The sequence below is a fragment of the Pistacia vera genome, unplaced genomic scaffold, assembly GCF_008641045.1.
Source record: "Pistacia vera cultivar Batoury unplaced genomic scaffold, PisVer_v2 Contig476, whole genome shotgun sequence".
In the NCBI taxonomy this organism is placed as follows: Eukaryota; Viridiplantae; Streptophyta; class Magnoliopsida; order Sapindales; family Anacardiaceae; genus Pistacia; species Pistacia vera.
In genome coordinates this window covers 278,730-300,748 of record NW_022196308.1, presented here as the reverse complement: position 1 = coordinate 300,748, position 22,019 = coordinate 278,730, and the positions used below count along the sequence as shown (strand labels likewise).

The 22,019-nt window shown below is 37.6% G+C and overlaps 2 protein-coding genes across 2 annotated transcripts; one reads left to right on the top strand and one right to left on the bottom strand.

The window, feature by feature from the left end:
• Window positions 1–9,402: 9,402 nt before the first annotated feature.
• LOC116146295 (protein BREAKING OF ASYMMETRY IN THE STOMATAL LINEAGE) lies at window positions 9,403–10,544 on the top strand. The gene is made up of 5 exons (XM_031431703.1): window positions 9,403–9,490; window positions 9,559–9,968; window positions 10,070–10,129; window positions 10,213–10,361; window positions 10,436–10,544. The coding sequence occupies exons 1-5, from the start codon at window positions 9,403–9,405 to the stop codon at window positions 10,542–10,544; spliced, it is 816 nt and encodes a 271-aa protein (XP_031287563.1).
• A 1,482-nt stretch (window positions 10,545–12,026) lies between these two features.
• Window positions 12,027–15,408, bottom strand: LOC116146329 (protein MICROTUBULE BINDING PROTEIN 2C). Its single transcript, XM_031431740.1, has 5 exons — window positions 15,073–15,408; window positions 14,886–14,969; window positions 13,207–13,560; window positions 12,874–13,095; window positions 12,027–12,450 (listed from the first exon to the last, which is right to left on the bottom strand). The coding sequence occupies exons 1-5, from the start codon at window positions 15,268–15,270 to the stop codon at window positions 12,241–12,243; spliced, it is 1,068 nt and encodes a 355-aa protein (XP_031287600.1). The 5' UTR covers window positions 15,271–15,408; the 3' UTR covers window positions 12,027–12,240.
• Between the last annotated feature and the right edge of the window lie 6,611 nt (window positions 15,409–22,019).

Sequence of the window (22,019 nt, the reverse complement as noted above, 5' to 3'; positions counted from 1 at the left end):
CTAACGAATGGTGGTGCATGTGATCCTTAGACTTGAGATCACCGGAGCGCCTTGTGCACCGATTGGTACAGTTTGACACTAGCCTAACGCAGTTCTATTCAGAGCTGTCAGTACGGTGGTGATTGGCTATATCAAGGAGTGTATCAAGACTATGGTGGATTGACAAAGGATTCATCACTCCCGGGTACGGGAGAAGTTATCTCACGGCGCAATTCAGTATATGGCAATGACACTAAAACTGTGGCCACAGTGGGATTGAGTTGTTGCTCTATCCAGATTATAATACGGGTCATTGGTCCAGAAACTGAATATATAATATCGAGAGTAACCGAAGGTTGACACTATTTCTATGCCTTCGTCTCGTCGAGATAACGTATGATGAAAGGATCGTATTGTACGGTAACCATATCGTTGACAGGTAGCTACTTTGCTGAATCCGAATCTATCGGGTGGCCATGATGCCTTGCTAGGGGCCAATCTTGGTCTGTGTATTAGTGAGACGATTAATTGGTGTTAATCGCGATACTATACACTACCGGTATGATGAGGAGCCTATGGGTCACACACATAGAAGATAATTTAAGAGCCAAGAAGAAAGAAGGGCGTTTTCGTCTTTTTAGGCGAAAGGGTATTTTGGTAATTTCACAGTGCAATTAAATTTGCTGAGGTCGTAGCCTTTATTTAATTTGTTAGAAAAATTAAATAAGTGAAATTACGTTTAAATGTGTGTTCGCACATATTTAAATATATTATCATTATTGTTAAATGTTAATATATATTTAAATATATATTAATTGATTTTAATTGAGATAATGATGGAAAAATAAAAATATTAAATTGGGAGTGTTTGGCAACACGGGGCGTTTGGGTTGGAGTCCAAGCCTATTCCATATGGGATTAGGGCAAACTGGTTTTACTATAAAAGAAAAATTAAATGTAAAAGAAAGTGTGTTAATTTATTTTAGTTCATTTTCTTTGTAAAACCAAAAACACAGTAGCCCCAATATTGACTCTCCCACGGCATATTCATTTTGCCTAGAAATCAATTTAATTGATTTTCCTTTCTTCTTAATCTTGAAGCCAAAGAGGATCTAGCAAATCCCTCTTTGGTTCTTTTGAGATTGTCTTCGTGTGGACTACATGGGTTCGATCCTACACTTGGATCGGTAGCAAAACATTCGTTAACAAATTTGGTGGAGCCTCCAACATGCGTTTGTTTCTCTTAACTCATGTTTAATATTTCTGCAAATTCTTATTATGATAAAATTGTAAAATTATACCCTTGATCTTGGCTCATGTAAACGATCCCTGAATTATTTGTTTTTGTTTCCGCTGCGTATACGGGACCGTTTACTAACACGACTGCTATGTAAGGGCAGTGCAGATGGTGTGCAAGGGAAAGGGAGCACCAGTTGGCATCTCTGAGCAGGCAATGGCGATCAACAGGATCGAGCCACAGCCTGGCTCGATTAAGGATGACATGGATCCTCACATCCAGGAATGCCCTCACAGTGGGCCGATCGAGGATATATCTAAGGTATCGATCGATCAAAGCAAGCTGACCCGAGTGTTGAGGATCGGGAGTAATCTCAGCCCTTAGCTCGCCAACTACCTGACAAGCTTCCTCAGGGAAAATATCGACGTATTCGCATGGACTCATGCTGACATGGTCGGGATCACCTCGAATGTTATATGTCATGCCTTGAATATTAATACTGCAGTCAGGCCAGTTCGCCAAAAGAGGATAGCAATAGACCCTGAGCGGTATGTCACCTTAAAAGTCGAGGTAGATAACCTCCTCTTAAACGGCTCCATCCGAGAGGCACTTTACCCGAGCTGGGTTGCCAACCCGATCTTAGTAAAGAAGGCTACCGACAAATGGCAGACCTGTGTCGACTTTTTTGACCTTGACAAGACCTATCCGAAAGACAGTTTTCCTTTGCCGAGAATCGACCAATTCATCGATGCCACCCCCGAACACGAGCTGTTGAGTTTTATGGACTCCTACTCGAGATACAATCAAATTTCAATGTACGTATCGGACAAAGAGCATACCTCATTTGTTATATATTGAGGGCTGTATTGCTATAAGGTTATGCCCTTCGACCTAAAAAACACTGGGGCAACTTACCAGCGGTTGGTTAACCGAATGTTTTCTAAGCAGATCAAAAAATCAGTAGAAATCTATGTTGATGACATGCTGGTCAAATTGCATGTCGCTTTAGATCACATAGCACATCTCGCTGAGATGTTCGGTATACTCCGAAGGTACAGAATAAAGCTCAATCCCCTGAAGTGTTCATTCGGAGTATCCTCCAGAAAATTCTTGGGGTATATGGTTAACTAGAGGGAAATAGAAATTAACCCCGAAAAGATTCAAGCTCTCATTGATATGAGCAGCCCAACCAACCGAAAACATGTTCAAAGTCTTAATGGGTGAATAACAGCTTTTAGTCGCTTCATATTAAGAGCAACAAATCGCTGCTTTCCATTTTTCAATATACTAACGGTCAACAATGAAGTTTGAGTGGACTCTGGACTGCGAACAGGCTTTCCAAAGCATAAAAGAGCCCCTCGGAAAGCCACCTCTCATGTCCAAGCCGCTCTATCAAGAAATTCTTCTCCTATATCTATCCGTCTCTCAGCATGCGGTCAGTGCAGCTTTGATTTGGGAAGAAAACAGAGTCCAATGGCCAGTATATTACGCGAGTAGGCGTCTGCTAGATGCTGAAATACGGTATCCAGAAATAAAGCGATTAGCTTATGCTCTACTGGTTGCCTCCAGAAAGTTGCGACCTTATTTCCATGCAAACACTATCCATGTATTGACCAACTACCCACTCAGGCAAGTACTCCAAAAACCAGAGGCTTCGGGTAAGTTGCTCAAATGGGCGATGGAACTAAGTCAGTTCGATCTGTAGTACAGACCGAAAGTAACCATTAAAGGGCAGGCTATTGCCTTTTTCATTTTGGAGTTTTACACCAACCGATTCAGGAATTCGAGTAACAGTCCAGTGAAGACACCCAAGAAACTATTCAGAATCTATCGACCTAGAGCCTTTATGTCGATGGATCCTCGAACAAGAAAAATGTCAAGGTAGGTCTTCTCCTTCTTAGTCCCGAGGGGAGTCACATCAACGGTATTCTTCAGTTTGGGTTCAAAGCTACCAACAACGAGGCCGAGTATGAAATATTGCTCGCTGGTCTGTGATTGGCAAAAGAAATGGGGTTAACCATGATCAGTATTCACAGCGACTCCATGCTGGTTGTTAATCAAATTTTGGGAGAGTATCAAGCCAATGAAGAAAACATGATCAGTTATCTGAACAAAGCTAAGGTCGCACTCGAGTCTTTCAAGCACTTCGTGATCCCATAGATTCCTAGAGACAGTAATTCTGTTGCGGATGCCCTAGCAAGAATAGCCTCATCGCTAAACTCAGATGCCCCAAAAACTATTCCTGTTTGGTACATAGAGATCCCTAGTATCAGTTCACCCAAACAGGTCATGGTTACGACATAATCAGTTTCCTGGATGGCCCTAGTTATTCAGATCTCCGAGATAGGACATTGTCTAATGACAAGGTTGAGGCAAGAACCCTGCGAACCAGAGCTGCTCGTTACACACTCATAGGAGATAAGTTGTACAGTCAAGGATTTAGCGCCTCTCTTCTCCGATGCGTAACCGTCGAGGAAGCACACTAAATCATGAGGGAGATACATGAAAGGATCTGCGATAATCACACTGTTGCGCGATCCCTCGCTAACAAAGTTGTTCGTCAAGGGAACTATTGGCCCCTGCTTCAAAAGGATACCTTCAACTTTGTAAAAAAGTGTGACAAGTGTCAATGGTTCGCGAACATACCGTGAGCTCCTTCCCACCAACTGATAACTATGACCAGCCCCTGGCCATTCTCCATGTGGGGAATTGATCTTATTGGACCCATGCCAGCCGGAAAGGGAGGGGCAAGTATGTTATGGTCGTGGTGGATAATATCACCAAATGGGCCGAAGTTGAACCCTTGGCCGCGATCACTACCAAGAAGCTTAAGGACTTCATCTTCAAAAATACAGTATGCCGCTACGAAATTCCTCATCCACTCATCTCTGATAATGGGAAGCAGTTTGATAACGAGGGATTCAAGCAGTTTTGCGATAAGTTGGGGATCCATAAAAAGTTCGCCTCAGTCGTAAGACCGCAAGCCAATGGCTAGGTTAAAGCTGTCAACAAGACCATCAAGCATATTCTGAAAGCTAAGCTTGGCGCTGCCAAGGGAAATTAGGTCAACGACCTCCTAGAAGTCCTATGGGCATACAGGACAACTCCGAGAACCTCTACTATAGAAACGCATTTCTCGCTAGCATATGGCTGCGAGGCTATGATCCTAGTGGAAGTAGGGGCTGGATCACTTCGGAGGGACCTATTCAATAAAACAGACGATGAAGCACTTTTGCGTGCAAGTCTGGACTTAGCTGAAGAATACCGCAACAAAGCTCGGTTAAGGATAGCAGCTTACCAGCAGCGTGCGAAAAGATTCTTCGACTCTAAAGTCAGAAGAAGAGACTTTCAGGTCGACGACCTAGTTCTGAAAGAAGTCATTCTCGGTACAAGAGAACCAAGCGCAGGAGTATTGGGACCGAACTAGGAAGGCTCATACTGCATCGTCAAGGTGATACGACCGGAGACTTATCACCTCAAAAGGCTCAACGATTCCGAAGTACCGTGTGCTTGAAATGCTGAGCATCTTCGCCCCTATTATCAGTAATTCCAAACTTACTCTTTTAATTTCCTCGTAAGAATTCCTTTGAAAGCTTTGTAATTAATATCGTTTTAAGCCAAATTCATCTTGTATAAATGTATGATTTTGTTCCCCACATTGTTTTTATCTTTCTGTTCGCATATGTAATGTTTGTGAAGTATGAAAAATTATAAGTCCTCACAAATAATTTAATATTGCAAATAGCTAGAGAACGTCCCCCTGTTCGCATATGTAACGTTTTTGAAGTACGAAAGATTATAATTGCTCACAAATAATTTAAAAAATGATCATTTTATTCATAAATTTTTAAATACAAGAGAATATGCAAGAGCAGTCAAAAGCAAGGTTATGGAAAAAATAAATGCAGAAGCGATTACTGGTCTTCGTCCCTAGGCCTTGAAGGTGAGACCTCGGTATCTCCAGGTTGGTCGCTGACCACTTGGTCAACTGTCGGGTCCTCCAGGACATACTCCTCCGGTTGATCCTCTTCCAGGTGAGGCCCTAGACCTTCTTTCTCATCATCGGCTCTTGCCATGTAGGCAAGGATCTTCCGTTGAGGTCCATGGTCGGGTTCTTTGGCCGAAGGGCATAAATGGACTGAATCGACCAGTCAGCAGCTTTCCTCTCAATTTCCAATTCTTATCATTTCATCTCTTCGGTTAATGAAGCGACCAGCCCCTGGGATAATTCGAGGTCCGCCTCGAGTGCCCTCATCTGCTTCTCGAAAGTTTCCCACAACCGAGCTCTCACTTCCTCTGCTCGCAAGGCCCGCTCGAAGTTCGCACGCAACTCTAACTCTTTCTCGCCAGCCTCTTTGGTGAGCCTGGCCACTGTCCTTTGAAGTTGTTTAAGCTCCTCTCCCCTCTTCTCCAGCTCAGCCTTCTGGAATTCCACCGTGTGAAGAGCAGAGTTCCTCTCTAACATGTACTGGTTCGTCTAAACGATGTTTAGGTCTAGCTCTTCTTTCGCAGCTGCTAAGTCGTGCCTCAGCTGCGTGTTCTTTTCCTTCAGCTCGAAGAGTCTCCCGACAGCTTCCAGTTGGATCTTTTGTTGGGCCAGGTGCATGGCGAACAAAGACTGCATAATGAAATAAGAAGTATTAGACTGTCTCCTTGAAAAGAGTAAAGTATTAGAAAGTCCTCGACGAGGACAAATCGTCTTACCTGACTTTGCATTTGAACCGCCCTAATCATCAAGTCCGTAGGGTTGGAGACCACAAGCTCTTCAAAGACTTTGGCAAGTTGGCACTCCAAAAGGGTGAACACCACCGGCTGCAGGTGCTCCGGAATTTGGCCTATAGAGTCTAACACTAATGTGTTAGCTCTTGAAGCAGAGGGCACCTCGCCAGTCGGCCCTTTGCCTTCTCTCATCCTGAAAGAAGGGCCTCCCTTTGTCTCCTACGCAGACGGACCAGTGTAACCCCGGTTGGCTCCTCGAGCTTCCTCCCGAGCAAAAAGTCTGATAAGGCTGCAACCTCCCAAGTTGCACCCCCAAGCCCTCTGGCTCGGACTCTGATTCCTCGGGTTGCATCACCCTTCTTTTCTTGAAATTTTGGCCTATGGTCTTCTGCTTTGGGGGTGCGGTCGCAAGTTGAGAAAGTTCTGCTGATTGTTCGGTTGGTGGCTGCGCCCCCACCTGCGGTCCTTCGACAGGGGTGTCGCTAAGGCCCGCCTCGGCTGTTTCCATGGCGCCAACCTGGGGAAAACGAACCCCCTCTCTCTCAACGACCTTGGCACTCTAAGCGGCACATTCGCTGCATGCAAGTATTGTTAGTAAAAGAGTTCGCTATATACAAAAGCAAAAATTTGAAAAGACTGCAGACACTTACGAAGTAAGGGTTCCAAAGTCACTTCAGAATTGAAGAAGTCATACTTCCTCAAATTGGTGGTTGTCACGAGCAGTTTTACGTCATGACAATAATCTGGCAGGTTACCGAATGAAACTATTCGGTTGAAGTCAAAGATATCTGTCAACCTGGTCAACTTGTTTCCTGCGAAGAGACAAGAAAGATCGTTAGAAAGTAGATCCCAGAAAGAAAAGGAAAAATTCAGTAAGTACAAAAAGGAAAGACATACTCAGCTCCCTAAAGTGACAGATGCCATCGTAATGGAAAAAGAAAAGCTTGGTCTCGTATGCCCCGACATTACTGGGATAATTGAATATGCCTCCCTCGATCGTGGATCGCTTCGAAAGGTAGTAAGAATCTTTGTCCTTGCTCTTTTTTAAATAGTACGAGCAAGCGAGCTCCAGCGTAGTCAGTTGGCCAAGGTCGTACTCGATGCACGCGATATGCATAGCCACGGCTATCATATATGCATTAGACGTTAGTTGTAAATGTGCGACCCCAAAGTGATTGAGCATCGACCTAATAAGGGATGGAAGGGAATTAGTGCTCTGCATTTGAATATAGCTTCAGAGATCGCAGCCATTCCCTCTGGCGGATTCCGAGCTGTATACGACCTGTACCGGTAGACGTCTACGCTAAGTGTGTATTAGTCTACTACCTTCTATATTTCCTCTCAGGTAGCCACTGACAGAATCTCTTACGCAGGACCCACTAGGGCGTCCTGCGCCTGCGAGCTTGTCCCCTCATTTGTTCTGGTCACTGTAGGGTCTATCTTTTCTACAGTCTGAAAAAAGGGGACACGTACAGATTACTCAGTCTCCATACAGAATTTTGTACGACAAAGTGGAAGAACAAAACCCTAATGTATCTTCCAAAAATCCTAAAAAACCCTTGGGGACCACCCCCAATGGTTCGTATCCTGAAAACATATTCCTTACAGAAGTCTAGCCATAAACACCCACCATTATCGTCTAGTTAAGTTGTCCACAAAACAGAAAAAGGAAAGCAATGGAAGGATCTTCCTTACCGTTTTGGCTGTGGCGGTCGAACTTCTTACTGTTAATAGAAAGTGCGTACCAACTTGAAGGATTGAAAATCTGGTCTCGTAAGAGCTTTTTGCTTTTTCTGAAAGTATGAGTGTTGTGACATGCTTAAGGCGAGTCTGGGGTTTTATAATAGAGGAAACGACGATTGGTCTTCCTGAAGCTAAGCGACGTTTGAGCGAAATGCATCTTTCGACGATGATCACGACCACGTGTCATCAATCGACGAAAATGAGTAACAGCCACGTTTCAAGAAATTCAATCGTCGCGTCTTTCTGTTGAAATAATCGAGCGACGACTCAATTCTCTCCTCCACATTAAATGCGCTCTCATCCGCATTTAATGCCCTAATAAGGAATGTCGTTTCAACATGTCTTGCATTTAATGCGCATGGCTGACACTTATTGCGCACAGGACACGTTTTTCAAAATAAAGGAAACTTCATTAATGAATTAGCTGTCAAGCGCAACGGATAACATCTGAAGAGGTCGTTGGAAAAGAACACTCTTCATCGCATGTCGGTTGCAAAGCGATGTGATTCCTTGCCTCCAGCAAAAATATGCCAAGTGTAATCAGGTCGCGGACCTCGGTTAAGATAAGAGGTGCATTGATACGGCACTGAGTAAGGTCTGATCCGAGTCATCGACTTCACGGAAGAAGACCATCTTAGGTCGCTTGTAGAAAAATGTTTTGCGACCTCTTTGTAGCTAGGTTGGCTCGACCAAGCGTCATTTGAATATGTCAAATCATGGCATAATTATGAATTTTTCAAGGTTCGATCCTTGAACCTTAAAATCTGGGGGACTTCTATTATGTCGGAAAAAGTAAGGCTGGCGTGAAGCCTTGTTAGTAAAAGATGGTCAGAGTTCATAAGGGTTTTGCGCCGTCTAGGTGCAGCCACGTCGCGCCTAGCGCAAGTGGTATGACTCCTGTCAGTGCAGCAAGTGAGTGTCAGGCCAGCAAGCGATTGGAGATCGCCTATGTGGCAATGGGACGCAAAGAAAGGATTTGCACGGCACTTACCTACTTGCAGCTTTCATAATCATTACCTTGAACTTTCCCACTACAAATAGAGGATTTCCCTCTCATTTGGAAAAATTAGCTGATTTTACGTTGAAATATTTTTCTCTCTCTCTAAACTGTAACTTAGCTTGTTGAACGCGACCTGATCACTCTTTCTTATTAATACAATAGCAGTGGACGTAGGATTCACTTTAGAGCATCCGAACCACTTTAAATATCGTTCTTCACCTTTTATTTGATTCAATCCCCTCATATCACGTGTGACTTCTAAATCATTTTAATATTTTATACGTACGAGTAATTGGTGTCAAAATCAAGCATCAACAGACATCAGCAGGTATAATGTCACATTAATACTCTGCTAAACCAGTCTATATTATTTTATGTATTTAATTAGTTGTATTCTTTGTAATAAATTTGAATTTTTTTTCTTTTCTTTTCCTCGGGGGAATATTATAATAATTAAGAGCATAGTTATGTGTAGTTGACGAAAGACGAGTAAAATCTCCATAAATTTCTCTTCTTTTTACCATGTTAAGAATCATAACTGACTCACTAATCATCATGGGTTGACGAACAGTAACTTCCCTAATTCATTCTTTCATCTTTTCAAATTCAAACGGTTAATTCCCTCTCTTCTCCTTTCATTTCATCCATTAACTCTATCTTTCTTTCTCTTCATCTCTCTCCAACTGTTACAGAAAAGAACCACAACTTAAAAACATCATCAAAGATGTGGATACAGTGGTCACTTACAAGACTCGTTAGATGGAGAGTGAAGGACTGGGCTTCATGTTTCACCGCTTGCAGATTCCCTTTAGGTAATCAAATAGATTATAGTTGGCTTTGTGTGTACAACTTATAATGTCATACGGGTTTTTTTTTGCAGATGATGAGACGGATACGTATCGATCGTCGCCGCCGCAACTTCCGATGAGGAACATGGTATTTGAGATGAAAGATGGTGAGAGTACTAAAGGCAAAAGGATTGGTAAAAAGTTGCTAAGGAGAAAGCGATCATGCAGCAATAAGAATAGTAATAATAATATATGTGGTACAAGAATAAACCCCAGTACATCAACACAGGCGAGGAGCCATAATCTTGTTTCAACAGAAAACACAAATGGTAATGACTCGAGCTGGCCTCATTTTACCGATGAAGATTATATCGTCTTCTGCTTTAGAGAGGATGGAGCATTTGATGTGGTAAAGGATTGCAAATCAGAAACACCAACCAATCAAATTGATTCATTTGATTGTACAAGTACTAGAAGAAGTTCATGGCCTCTCAATCAAAAGGTAATTAGGAAAGAACCTCATTGTTCTCTGAAAAAAAATGGCAGCCCGCTTGTTTATTTTCGTTAAGAAGTAGAAATAACATTCATTTCTTGGTGGAATAGACGTATGAAGATGGCCCAACAAGTGAGGAAGATATCAAAATCCCTGTCACAGAGGTGATGGTGAGCTTTGAATTTCTTTGTCTATTGATAACAAAAGTGGAGTTGAATTAATTTGATTGTGGTTTTGGTTTTGGTTTTGGTAGGTTGATGAAGAAGAGATTATATACGTAGATGCAGAGTCATCTTCAAGGAGATACCAGAATGAGGAGATGGAGAATCAAGGAATGGTGTCAGTAGGATCAAGTGACTCCAATCAATCGGACAACAGCTCGGGATCTTTTGCGTTTCCTGTGTAAGTTAATATGAAAATTTGCAAGTTTTGATTTTCAAAATAATTGGTGAAAATTAATAAAAACAGTAATGCAGATTGGGATGGGAGTGGAAAGGGAGTCCAGCACAAATGCCGAAATCAGAGGGACTACATTTGAGGAAACACAAGACCATTTCTTTGAGTTTTCAGTGTTGTAGATTCTGAATTAATGTTCATCTTCTCAATTTTATATATTTCATTTATTTATATAATGGCTAGTTTTAGATTATGATCGTTAGAACATGGAAATTTCTGCGTTGCAAGAGACTAATTTTCCTGTAATGTGTCAAAAAATTCTATCTAATCCTTGTTATAGTAAAACCGTCTCACAAGTTCTTGCATTTAAGATTTTGGAAATTCTTTCCATATTGGGGCTTATGGATGCTAATTTATACATATAAAGTATGGGATGAAGATGAAGATGAGAAATTTGAAATAAATATTAAATAACCTTCATACAATCCTCAATATAATTAATATGGTATTATTATAAATTGTCGTCTTTGGGGCTTAACAATTATTCTTATCAGATTATTTTACTTCTCCACAGTATAAAACCAAAAAATAAAAAAATAAAAAAAATCTGTTTTTATTATACGTAAGATTATAACATTAGTCTAGTTCGCCTATACCATTTTATCTACCCTTATTAGTCCTTAGAGGCTTAAACCAACCATTTTTGTTGAGTTAATGACATTCATCTCTCATGTTTGAAAAAAGTGTTACTTTGTCCCAGTAAATGAGTAAAATCTAAAAAAGTCATTTTAGTTCTTGTCAGATTACTTTTTTTTTTTTTGATAAGTTCTTGTCAGATTACTACAGTTAGAAAAAATTATATAGTATAAAGGTATGGTTGTCCTTTTACAAATTTTAAGAATAATAACATGAAATTGAAAAAAAGGAACATTTTAATTTACATAATAATGAAATTAAATCAGGAAACAATAAATTATAAAATAAAATTTGATATGAGAATTTTTTTTATTTTCGTTTTTTAAGGTAGAGATTTTTATTTTAAATATTTAATTGTGAATTTTTTTTATTTTTTTATAGATTCTATTAATTTTCTATTTCATTGTAATTTCATTATATTAATTTCCAAAGTCTAATTTTTATTCTGTATTTATCCTTCCAAAAAGACAAATGGGGGTATGGTAGACATTTCAGTTTCAAAGCATCAGCACAATACTAACACTAGCACTCTTAACAGGGACTATAATGACTTTTTAATATTTTACCGGCCCAAAGGCAATTCTTCAAACGTCAGGGATGAAAATGTCATTAACTTTTTTCTTATTTGATGTAAGATTACAACATTCCCCCCCAACCAATAATGTCTCATCCCATTCAGTACTATTTCCGACTGGTGCAACTCACCCCTTAACTCAGCTCCATTTGACGTAGAATGGCAACAATATGCATTCTTAAAATTTATATAACATCCACTCTGTCATTTTAATCTTATAATTCAAGTTTTCAGAACGTCACCGAATAATGAATACAAAACTATTTCTGAAGCATAATCTAAACCAAACAGAAACATAATCCCGGTTGGGTTCTTTGTTTTAATCAGTTATGTCTGGTATGACTGTTCAGTTTATCGGGATCTTATTAGGCCAGAAATCGGTGAGAAAAGAGTGAGTTTGAATTGGATGCTTCACTCCTCAATCGGTGGACTCTATTGATAAAAAAATTCATACATTTGTTCACATCAAACAACAGGGTAGACGCTATTAACACCAAGAATGAAGCCTTATATTACTAACAAGTCACAGTTACGAGGGAAACTAGAGAAGCAATATAAGTTACAGGAAGAATCAGTGTGAACTTTTGGAACATTTTACATCAGACCGTGAAGGAGCTAGCGTGCTAAGGCTTTCGAAGAAGCGTCTGAAATCCCAGGGTCGGAAAAGTTTCCGGATCTGAAGACAATTGATTGAAGATACAATCTTGCACTGGCTGCAGCGGCAATAGATTCTTCATCTTGCTTCTCTTTTGCAGCAACAACAGCAGCAATGTACGCCTCTCTAGCTTCTTCCATTTTCTGTGTCTCCGTATCATCCATATCATCCTGCTCAATGCAACATCAACGTTACAATGTCTAATAGAAAAAACATGAACCATCAATTATCTGAATCTATAGAGATCCAAACTACTTCTCCTCAACAACTAATTGGCTACATTTTTTGTAAGATGAGTATAAGTCCAAAAGTAATTTCACATGTTGTCACTTAACCCACTTTAAACTTATCCAAGGCAACAATGACTTCAAATTTAATAGCATAAATATATGATGCAGAACACAAATGCAATTCGCTATAATCAGTAAATAAATCAAACAAATGTTTTGCTTGTAGACTTCCCCCTCTCAGGAATGTTTGTTTCGTAAGAAAGCAATTAAGTACCATGCAATGTGCAATGAACACCACAGAAGTGGGAGAAACAAAGCAAAACAGAAGAACTAGCGCAATCAAGAAGGGAGTGAAGAACTTACAGTATCAGAAAGATGATCACGATAATATGGTGTGACATCATAATCATCATCAGCATCAATAGTGGAATCATTCTTAATAATGCCTTTGAATAACTGCATAAACGATGAAATCTCTCCTTGCATGGAATCTAGTTCTTCCTGGAGCTTTTCCACTTTCTTATTTGCCGTCATTGCTTCCCATTGTATCCTCTCTAGGGCAGCTTGCTTGTCTGCAAGCTTTATCTGTGGATAAAGGTATATGATAGCATAAGATTGTTTACAAATAATCATTATACAACAACAAAGCATTGAGAAATTCATTATACAACACAAAGCAGTAGGCACTCTAGGTACCTTTGCATCAGAAAGTTGTAACTGTGTAGACTTAACTAAAGAGTCCTTCTCTTGAACCTGGAGTTTCAGCTCATCAAGTTTCAATTGAACAGCGTTCATCTCACTTTTTGAAATCTCAGCTGATTTCAGTAGTTCATCCTTCTCCAATAACTGCCTCCGTAGATCCTCTACTTCTTCTCTCAATGCAACCAACTCTTCTTTTTCTTTATCAGATGCCAAAGCCCTTGAGGAAAATATTGAGAAACTATCGGCATCTTGGTTACTGTTAGCATTCTTACCTAGGTCTTTATCTCCATGGTCCTTCTTCTTCTTTGGGGGAAGGGACTGAGCTACATTCCTACCTTTTGGATCCACCTTAATATGGATAAGAAGAGAATAATCAATGTGCATTTGACAATACAATAGTAGCAAATAAATACCCTATTTGAGACCATGATTTGGAATAAACAAAACACTCTTAAAAAAAACAGATGCATACTGACACAATATAAGTGCGAACTGAAAAATAAAGAATTTGTCAAAATGAAAACTTGAAAAATGAAGCAGCAGTTGGAAACGGAAATTTGATACTCATAGCCCAGATATCCTTTTCATCTGTGGCCTAAATAATCAAAAACAGAAATGAGTAATTGATCATGCCTGCCCTTAATTATAGCTACAAGTGGCACTTTGGATGCCATGGACAACCATGACTTTTACCAAACAAAAACAATAATCTGAATCAATGTAGTCAAACTGCAACCAAGAAATGTGTTTGGCAGGAGCACTAATAGCCACATGAACAACGATAATAGAAATATATGCAAGAAGCTTCCAAACTCTGCTTGAGTACTTGAACAATTTAGCAGAAAATTTTCAATATATCACATTGGCCCAACAAGATACAAGAAATTTACTCAAACACACTTGATTCCAGTTCTGACAAACCACTCACAAGTCACAAATGCTAAGACATGACTGAATGGGCAAAAAATGTCTAACCGGTAGAAATTTCCAACTACCATCTCCTTCAGTAATTTTTATTATTTAAGAAAATACAGCTAATCAAATCACCGAAAATCATAAGTATCCAGCCAGTACAAGAAATCCAACACAATTCAACCAACCATTATATCCCGGATATCCCACTTCCAAATCATAATACTCAATAGAAAACCATACAAAATGACAAATGATTAAACACACAAGTTTCGATGTGCATCATAATGTTTGTAGCTAGAAAAAGAAAATAATAAATCAACCACTCCAACTTAATAACACTAATCAAAAATTAAAATTATTACATTTTCAATTCTTTTGTTGTTGTTTACTAATTAGGAGTACTTTAAAATGTACTCGAAAGGCACATACTAAAGAAGACTTAAAGACAGAAGTTTGACGCAATTTTCAGTGCACTGACGGTTAGAAAAAAAACCCCGTTAACGCAACAAGCATTTCTCAGGTATTAAGATACACAAATATTCCCAATTAATTTCTTTCAATATTGTTACAAAAATCAATAAATTAATTAAAACCGCAAAATATTTTGATGCCTAATGCACTACTTGGCCACCTCTAACTCTCTAAGACAACACATAAATTGCCTAAACAACTTTGTTTAACATAATTAACCCAAATATACGTAAAACAGAAAAATTAAAATTAAAATAATAATATTAAAAATAAATAAAAAGCCTTACTTTTTTGGATAATGATTCTCTTGAAGGCGTCTTAGTGTAAAATACAGAACCACGGCGAGTAAATGAACTGTTCGCTTTCCGATCCTGAAAAAAGGAAACCATTTTTTTTTTTTTATTAAAAAAAAAAAAGCTAAAAATAAAATAAATTAAAATGAAAAATAAAGGCGAGGTTTACAAAATTACTTACGATGAGGGACTGAACGAGAGGGACGATCTCGACGAGGTCCTTGAAAAGGACGCGATCCACATTACTGTTAACTGTTCCGAGTGAGGGATGAGTTCGATGCTGACTCGGGGAGGAGTTGTCGTCTCCGATGAGCCAGGATTTTGGGTCCCCAAATGTCGAATTATCTTGCAAATCCAGAAAGTGTTGTGGCTCGAACATTCTTCTTCACTACTGGTACTGGTTTCAAAAAATTTAGCTTCAATAATTAGAAAATAAATTGAAATTTTGAGTGAAATTGGGGTTGGTGAGTGAGTGAAGGATATTACTCTCAAAGAGAGACTTCGTTTTGAATTTATTTGTTTGTTTTTCTCTTTTTAGACATGGATCTTCAACGGCATTTGGAAAATACTGGTAGATTTACTAAACTACCACTCTACCTTTTTCTTTTAAAAATAAAAAATTGGAATTGGAATTAATTGATAAACCATGGAAAATAAAATGAAAAAATAATATATTGTGTTAGTTCCTAAATTAAGGTGATTGAGGTTAATTAGAAGGAAATTTGGCGGTTGTTAAGAGTTATTTCGTTTAGTACATAGTAGTAATTAGTAAATCATTATCGGTCATAACATAACTTGAATCAATGGTGAGTAAACAAAATCAAAGGTTGGGCGTTACTGGCCTTGGGCCCGGGGGTCTGATTGGCCCTGAAAGAATTGGCCCAATTCTAAACCAAGGGTCGAGGTATAGAATGGTTTCTCTAATTTTAACAGCTCGGTCACGTGACGCTAAAAGATATGTGGAATGATTTTTTTTTTTTTTTTTTTTAATTTTTATGACTGGGATAAGAGGTGGAACAAATGGGTCGGGCTAGGGTGACGGGTCGGTTAGGCGGGTCAACCTGACCCGGCCTGCAATGAAGCGGGATGAACCCGGGTTAGGGGTCAACCCTAACCCGGCGAATGAAGCGGGATGAACCCGGACCGCCAATATGGCGGTCTGGGTTAAACCCAACCGGCAGCAACCGTGGGCGGGTCGGTTGCAAAATGGCAACCCACCGGGTTGCTGTTTTGTCTCTTCTAAAAGAGACAGCCAACCGCAATAACGGTCGACCACCGGGTTGACCCGCGGGTTGGCAACAGCCAACCTGGCAGGTTGGCCAAAAAAAATAAAAATAAATAAAAAATTAATTGTTTTTTCAAATTACCCATTTACCCTTAAATATAGTCGTTTGAGGGGTCTTTTTCATCATTTTCTTTCCCATTTTTTCTTAAAATTGGCTTAAACTCTCACATTTTTTCACAACAAATTCCCTCATTCTCTCATATTCTCTAATCTCTAATCTCTCAATTACATTTATTCTCTTAACTCTTTGTTATCAATTTGCTCGTATTTAATTTTTATTAGTTTTTGCAATTTTTAATTCATATTTCCAATTTTCCAAATTTCAATTTCCATATTCCAATTCTCTTCTTTTAATTTTTATTCTTCTACATCAAATTTTTTTTTAACTACAATGGATAGTATTTCTCTCCCATCAATTCAATGATGAAGGAAAACTATTCCTAGTCATAGTCACGATTTACTAACATAAATGCAGGAGGAGATTCAAATAGTCCCGCTTTCCCATTCTCAGAATCCGATACACCTCAAAATATGCTCCCGATTCCAACAGCTCCCGGCGGTTCTAGAAGTCATCCTCGTAATAGTCGTGCTCGTCAACTTCATCTCAAGCTGAGGCAGGATCATCAACTGCCGTCGAAAGCGAAGACAGACACACAACAGATGTTTGGGTGCATTTCGACAAGTTTTACGAGACAAAAAATGGCGATCAAGTCAAGAAAGCGAGATGCAAATACTGTAGAAATATTTATAAAGCTTCAGGTAATGATACTAAACTTTAAAAAGGCATGTTAATAAACAATAATCAACATGAAAATAAAGAAAGCAATCAAACTCAAATAACAATATGGGTACTAATTGGCGTTTAATTCTGATGTATATAGGGAACAGTTAGCTTTATATATTGCTGCAACTGATCAGCCTATTATATGGCTGAAGATAATATTTTGAAAGATTTGTTCAAAATTCATTTTTTCCAGGATTTAAAAGTTATTCTGAAATTGTAACTAGAAATAATTTATAAAATTATTTAGAAAAATGAAATTAAAAATAAAATACATACTTGTCATGTTAGTGCTGCCGATATTTGGAGTGGTAGAGCTAAACAAGATATATTTGTGTGACTAGTCATTATTTTGATAATGAATGTAAATTAAATAAATCTTTATTAGGATTTAGAATATGGATGTTGATCATAGGGGTGAATAAATTTATATAAAAATTATTGAAGTTTTAGAAGATTATGATATTATTAGTAAAGTGATAAGTTTAACTTTAGATAATGCAAGTTCCAATAGTAAAGCTATAAATTATTTTCAAAGTAATTACTTATATAACAATTTGAAGTTTTTTCACCAACGTTGTGTATGTCATGTTATTAATTTAATTGTGAAAAGTGTATGAAAACAATTAAAGAAAATATTAATAGAATTAGAGATTGTTTGGCTTGGATTACTAGTAGTAATAAAAGAAATACTGAATTCAAGACGCTTGTATAAAATCAAATAGTCTCCTAGAACTTTTGTATTGACTGCGTTGTAGATGGAATAGTACTTATTTAATGTTTGATTCATGTTTACCTTATGCTAATATAATTAGTCATGTAGCAAATAATAGAGGTCTCATTATTGGTAGAAAATGATTGGCAAAAAGCTAAAGTATTCATTTTCTTAAAATTTTTACCAATCCACTTTACAACTTTCTGGTGTGTATTATCCACTAGTCTATTGGTAATACATACAATTATAAAAATTTCCAAGTTATTATATAAAAAACAAAGACAATGTAATTTTAAATGCCCCAATAAAGGCAATGGAAATTTTTTTAAAAAAATATTGGAAACCCATTCTTTTCTTTATTGTTTAATGCTATATTTGATCATAGAATTAAAAGCACGTTTAGAAAATGATTTTGACAATTTATGTGAAACTTACAAAACGAAGTATATGCCAATCAAATGGGAGAGGTAAAAAATATACTTTTTGAAGTTATTTCAATATGAAAACAGGTAGGGAATCCGCAAAGAGGCAAAACATCTAGGGAAGTTGCTCAGAAGAAACAAATGAAAACTTCACTCTTAGGGTGCACTGAATAGGCCGAAGAGGACCCGAATCCGAAGCACAGCCTCCTCTTCAGAAGCTCCACCAACAATAACAACTAATATACTGTCTTCCATGCAGTCGCAGAGTAATGAGCTCAACAATATTGGCAACCCTTGAAATGTTACCAGTAGATCCACAACAGAGACAACATTGATCTCTTAGACTATTGGAGAGCCAGAAAATGTATTTTTCGGTATTATCAAGACTTGCCTTGGATGTTTCACTATTCCTGTCTCAACCGTCTCATCCGAACAAACATTTAGTACAAGTGGAAGAATTTTAAATGAAATGAGGGTTAAACTTTCACAAAAATGATTGAAGTCCTCACATGTCTTCGAGATTGGGAACAGTCGCGCCATCAAAGTCAATATGAGTTGTCAACGATATTTTAATAGAATCATTTATTTGTAATATAGATGATACGGATGAGGGAGGTCTTAGTGAATCCCAAAATGAGTTGTTTTGTAAATTGTAACGTAAATTAATTGTCAATTATTGCACTCTTTTTCCTTACCAAGTTTTGTCCCATTGGATTTTTCTTGGTGAGGTTTTGAACGAGACAATAATTATTATAATTTCTTATTTTATTTTTTAATAAATGAATAAATTTAATATTCTTATATTACAAATTTAAGTATTAAAATTGAATTAAATATTGGAATGTTAACAAAAAAAAAAAATTTAGTTTAATTAATTTGATATTGAAAAGAAATTAACACTTAACTAAAAACAATACATTTCATTTATAAATTGTTAATTATTCATTTGAAAAGTAATTAAACATTTAAACTTAAACAAAATAAAATAAAATCAAAAAGAGGGTTAACCCGACCCAACCGCGGCCTAACCCGACAGGTTAGGGTTGGCGGTCCGAGTTGGGCCAACCAATTCCCCAACATTGGCAGGCCTAACCGGCCTGCCAATGTTGCCGGGTGGGTTAGGACCAACCCGCCACTTTGCGCAACTCGCCACGGGTCGGGGCGGGCTGCTTTTTCACCTATAGTTGGATACCGTCGAATAAGAGTTTCAGGGGCCACTCTTACTAAAATTGAGAGTTAAAGTAAACAAACTTAGAACCACTTAAGTAATATATCTAATAATCTAATTGATCACTCAATAGTAATATCGCGGAATGATTATTGGAAACTATCAAAGACCTTTCTATTTAGATATTTTAATGCTTTTAGAGGTTTTTATATTTATAATAGTTTTTGATAATTTATTCAATTTATGATACTTTTTAAATGGTTTTAAACTTTTAAATAATTGATGGGTATTTAATGTTGTCGAAAATTGTTGAGACAACGATTTTTCACTAAAACTCAATGACTAGCAATATTTTTACAAGTTTTATATTCATTTTAATAATAATATTATATACCAACAAAAATTTAATGAAATTATCAGGTCCACTTATACTCGGTAAAGATAATCTTAATTTTAGTCCTTCCTTAAAAATTCTATTTTTAATATATAGATAGAATCAAAAAAATATATTGTAAACGAACTTTATTTATGGCACGTTTTAAATAACAGCATAACAAAATATATAAGATATATATAATGAAAGAGCAAAATGATGACAGGAAGATTTTGGATGCGATTGGGACAAGTACAAGAATTTGTGTGTGGCAAAGTGACGTCTATGGTAACTGGGCACAGTTTCTAATGTTAAGAGACATTAAATGACTCAAACTGTCCATTATGTACACTTTTTAACTAACCGTTTGCGTTCTTTTTATGTCAAAAGCCACTCTCTCAACATCCCCATAATTTTGTTTTCATCAGCTCTACATTTTCATGATATATGACTTCTCATTTTTTCATTCTTAATTTTCTCGCCACGCTGTATTATCTTTTATGAGGGTAGTAGTTTTAAATTTTGTCATTCCATGTAGGGTTTCATTTTTTCGTTATTTCAGCTTAATTGTTTGGATTCATAAAATATCACAAGTTTCCGTAAAATGTGAATGGGGTTGTTCCTGTTTTTTGTATTAGAATCCGGGAATTTGATGCTCTTTATATTCACATATTTTAATATGAGCATTGTATTCTTTTTGGTTTGCTGGTCATCTGTTTTGTTTGATTTCAAGCAGAGATAGCTGGAGGTAGAAGAGGAATGCAGATTTGATCTGGAAAGGTTTGCAGAAACTTTTGGAAATTAGACTTTTTTTGTCTTTTGGTAGAATTTTTCTTTTGAATTGATAATTGATTAGTTAAATAATTGTTTTGTTAGATCAAATATGGTCTATATTCAGGTGATATAATTTGATAATGAAAACTCAGTGCAACAAGGACAATAAGCAACATATATATTCTACCCTTCCGCTGAGTTGTCGCGTTTAAAGCTTTAATGCCTTTCTTTGACGGACTTCTTACAGTTGTGCTAATGCATTTTATATGCTAATTAATGAAACTGTTTACATCTACCATCTCCATATATGGTACTTTCCAATTTTGTCAGTGAAGTACTAATTTTGTCTAATGATGAGCATTTATGCTAATTAATGAAACTTGGTTACATCTACCATTCATATATTGATACTTTCCATTTTCTGTCAGTGAAGTACTAATTTTTGTCTAATGATGAGTTGTATTTTTACTGTCATCTGGAAAATTTGGGGTGAGCATTATGTTTTCTGTAATGTTAAACCGAACCTATGTGCCAAATGATGAGACGGTAACAGAAATAGCGTTTGTTGAGGGAAATAGCATTATGTATTATGTGAATGATTGTGATAGTTTCACAAACATCGATTTGGTTGAATACGAATTATCCAGAAACAATCAGATTGTGTAGTTGATATTTCTGAAATATGTGCAGGGAATGTTTTGTCTACCAGTTGACAGAAATGACACTTCATAAGGAGGTGTAGCCCACCATGCCTGGTAATTTGATGTAATCCACTAGGTTTAATACTGTATCACTTTAATTGACTTATGCTACAGATGAAGATACTAGTTGCATTTTGTCAAAGCAAAACCAATCACATTCAATTTGACTATAAGCAGTGATAAGCTCTTTTGAGATTCATGTATCCCCACCATTTTAATCATTTGTGCCTTCTAAAATCTAACCTTTTGTATGTGCTTATGTATTGATATTAAGTCTTATCACAAGATGTCAAATATCTTGGTTGGTTTCATGAATATTTCTATTTGATCTTGTTAAATTTTTGTACCTTCCAGTCTGAGATTCCATGTGTGGGAGTTCAACGCTGATCAATAAGTCGGATTACAAGGCTTTCAAATTCAGTGAGAACTTTCAGGAGATGAGAGCATTGAATAGGGATACGGAGAGAAATTTGGAAATTCAGCGACGAAGCAATGATGGAGTTGTCGAGAAGGTCCCTCAAGTTAATGAACTTATGGCTTGGAGGGATCAAGATCAATTGCAGGCAGCACCATGTGCTACGAGTCCGAGTAGAACAGAAGAAAATAAAGAAAGAAAGAAGTATTATACTAAAATGATAATGGAGGAAGAGGACTCCGACACACCAGAGCTGGTTGCATTTTTCCAAGAGCACAATTATCAGTTTGTTAAGTCGATTTTCATGAATGGGGAAATGCCTCCACTGAACAAGTGCTTGGTGGGAAATTGTGAGATGAACCACAAAATGCTTAATTCTGATGTGGACAAGAAGAGTGAATCAACCAAAGGAACTCTGGAGATAATGTCATCCTTGTCAAATGAGCCAAAACTTAGAATTGAGAATGACTCAAATGAGGATGTCATCAATAAAT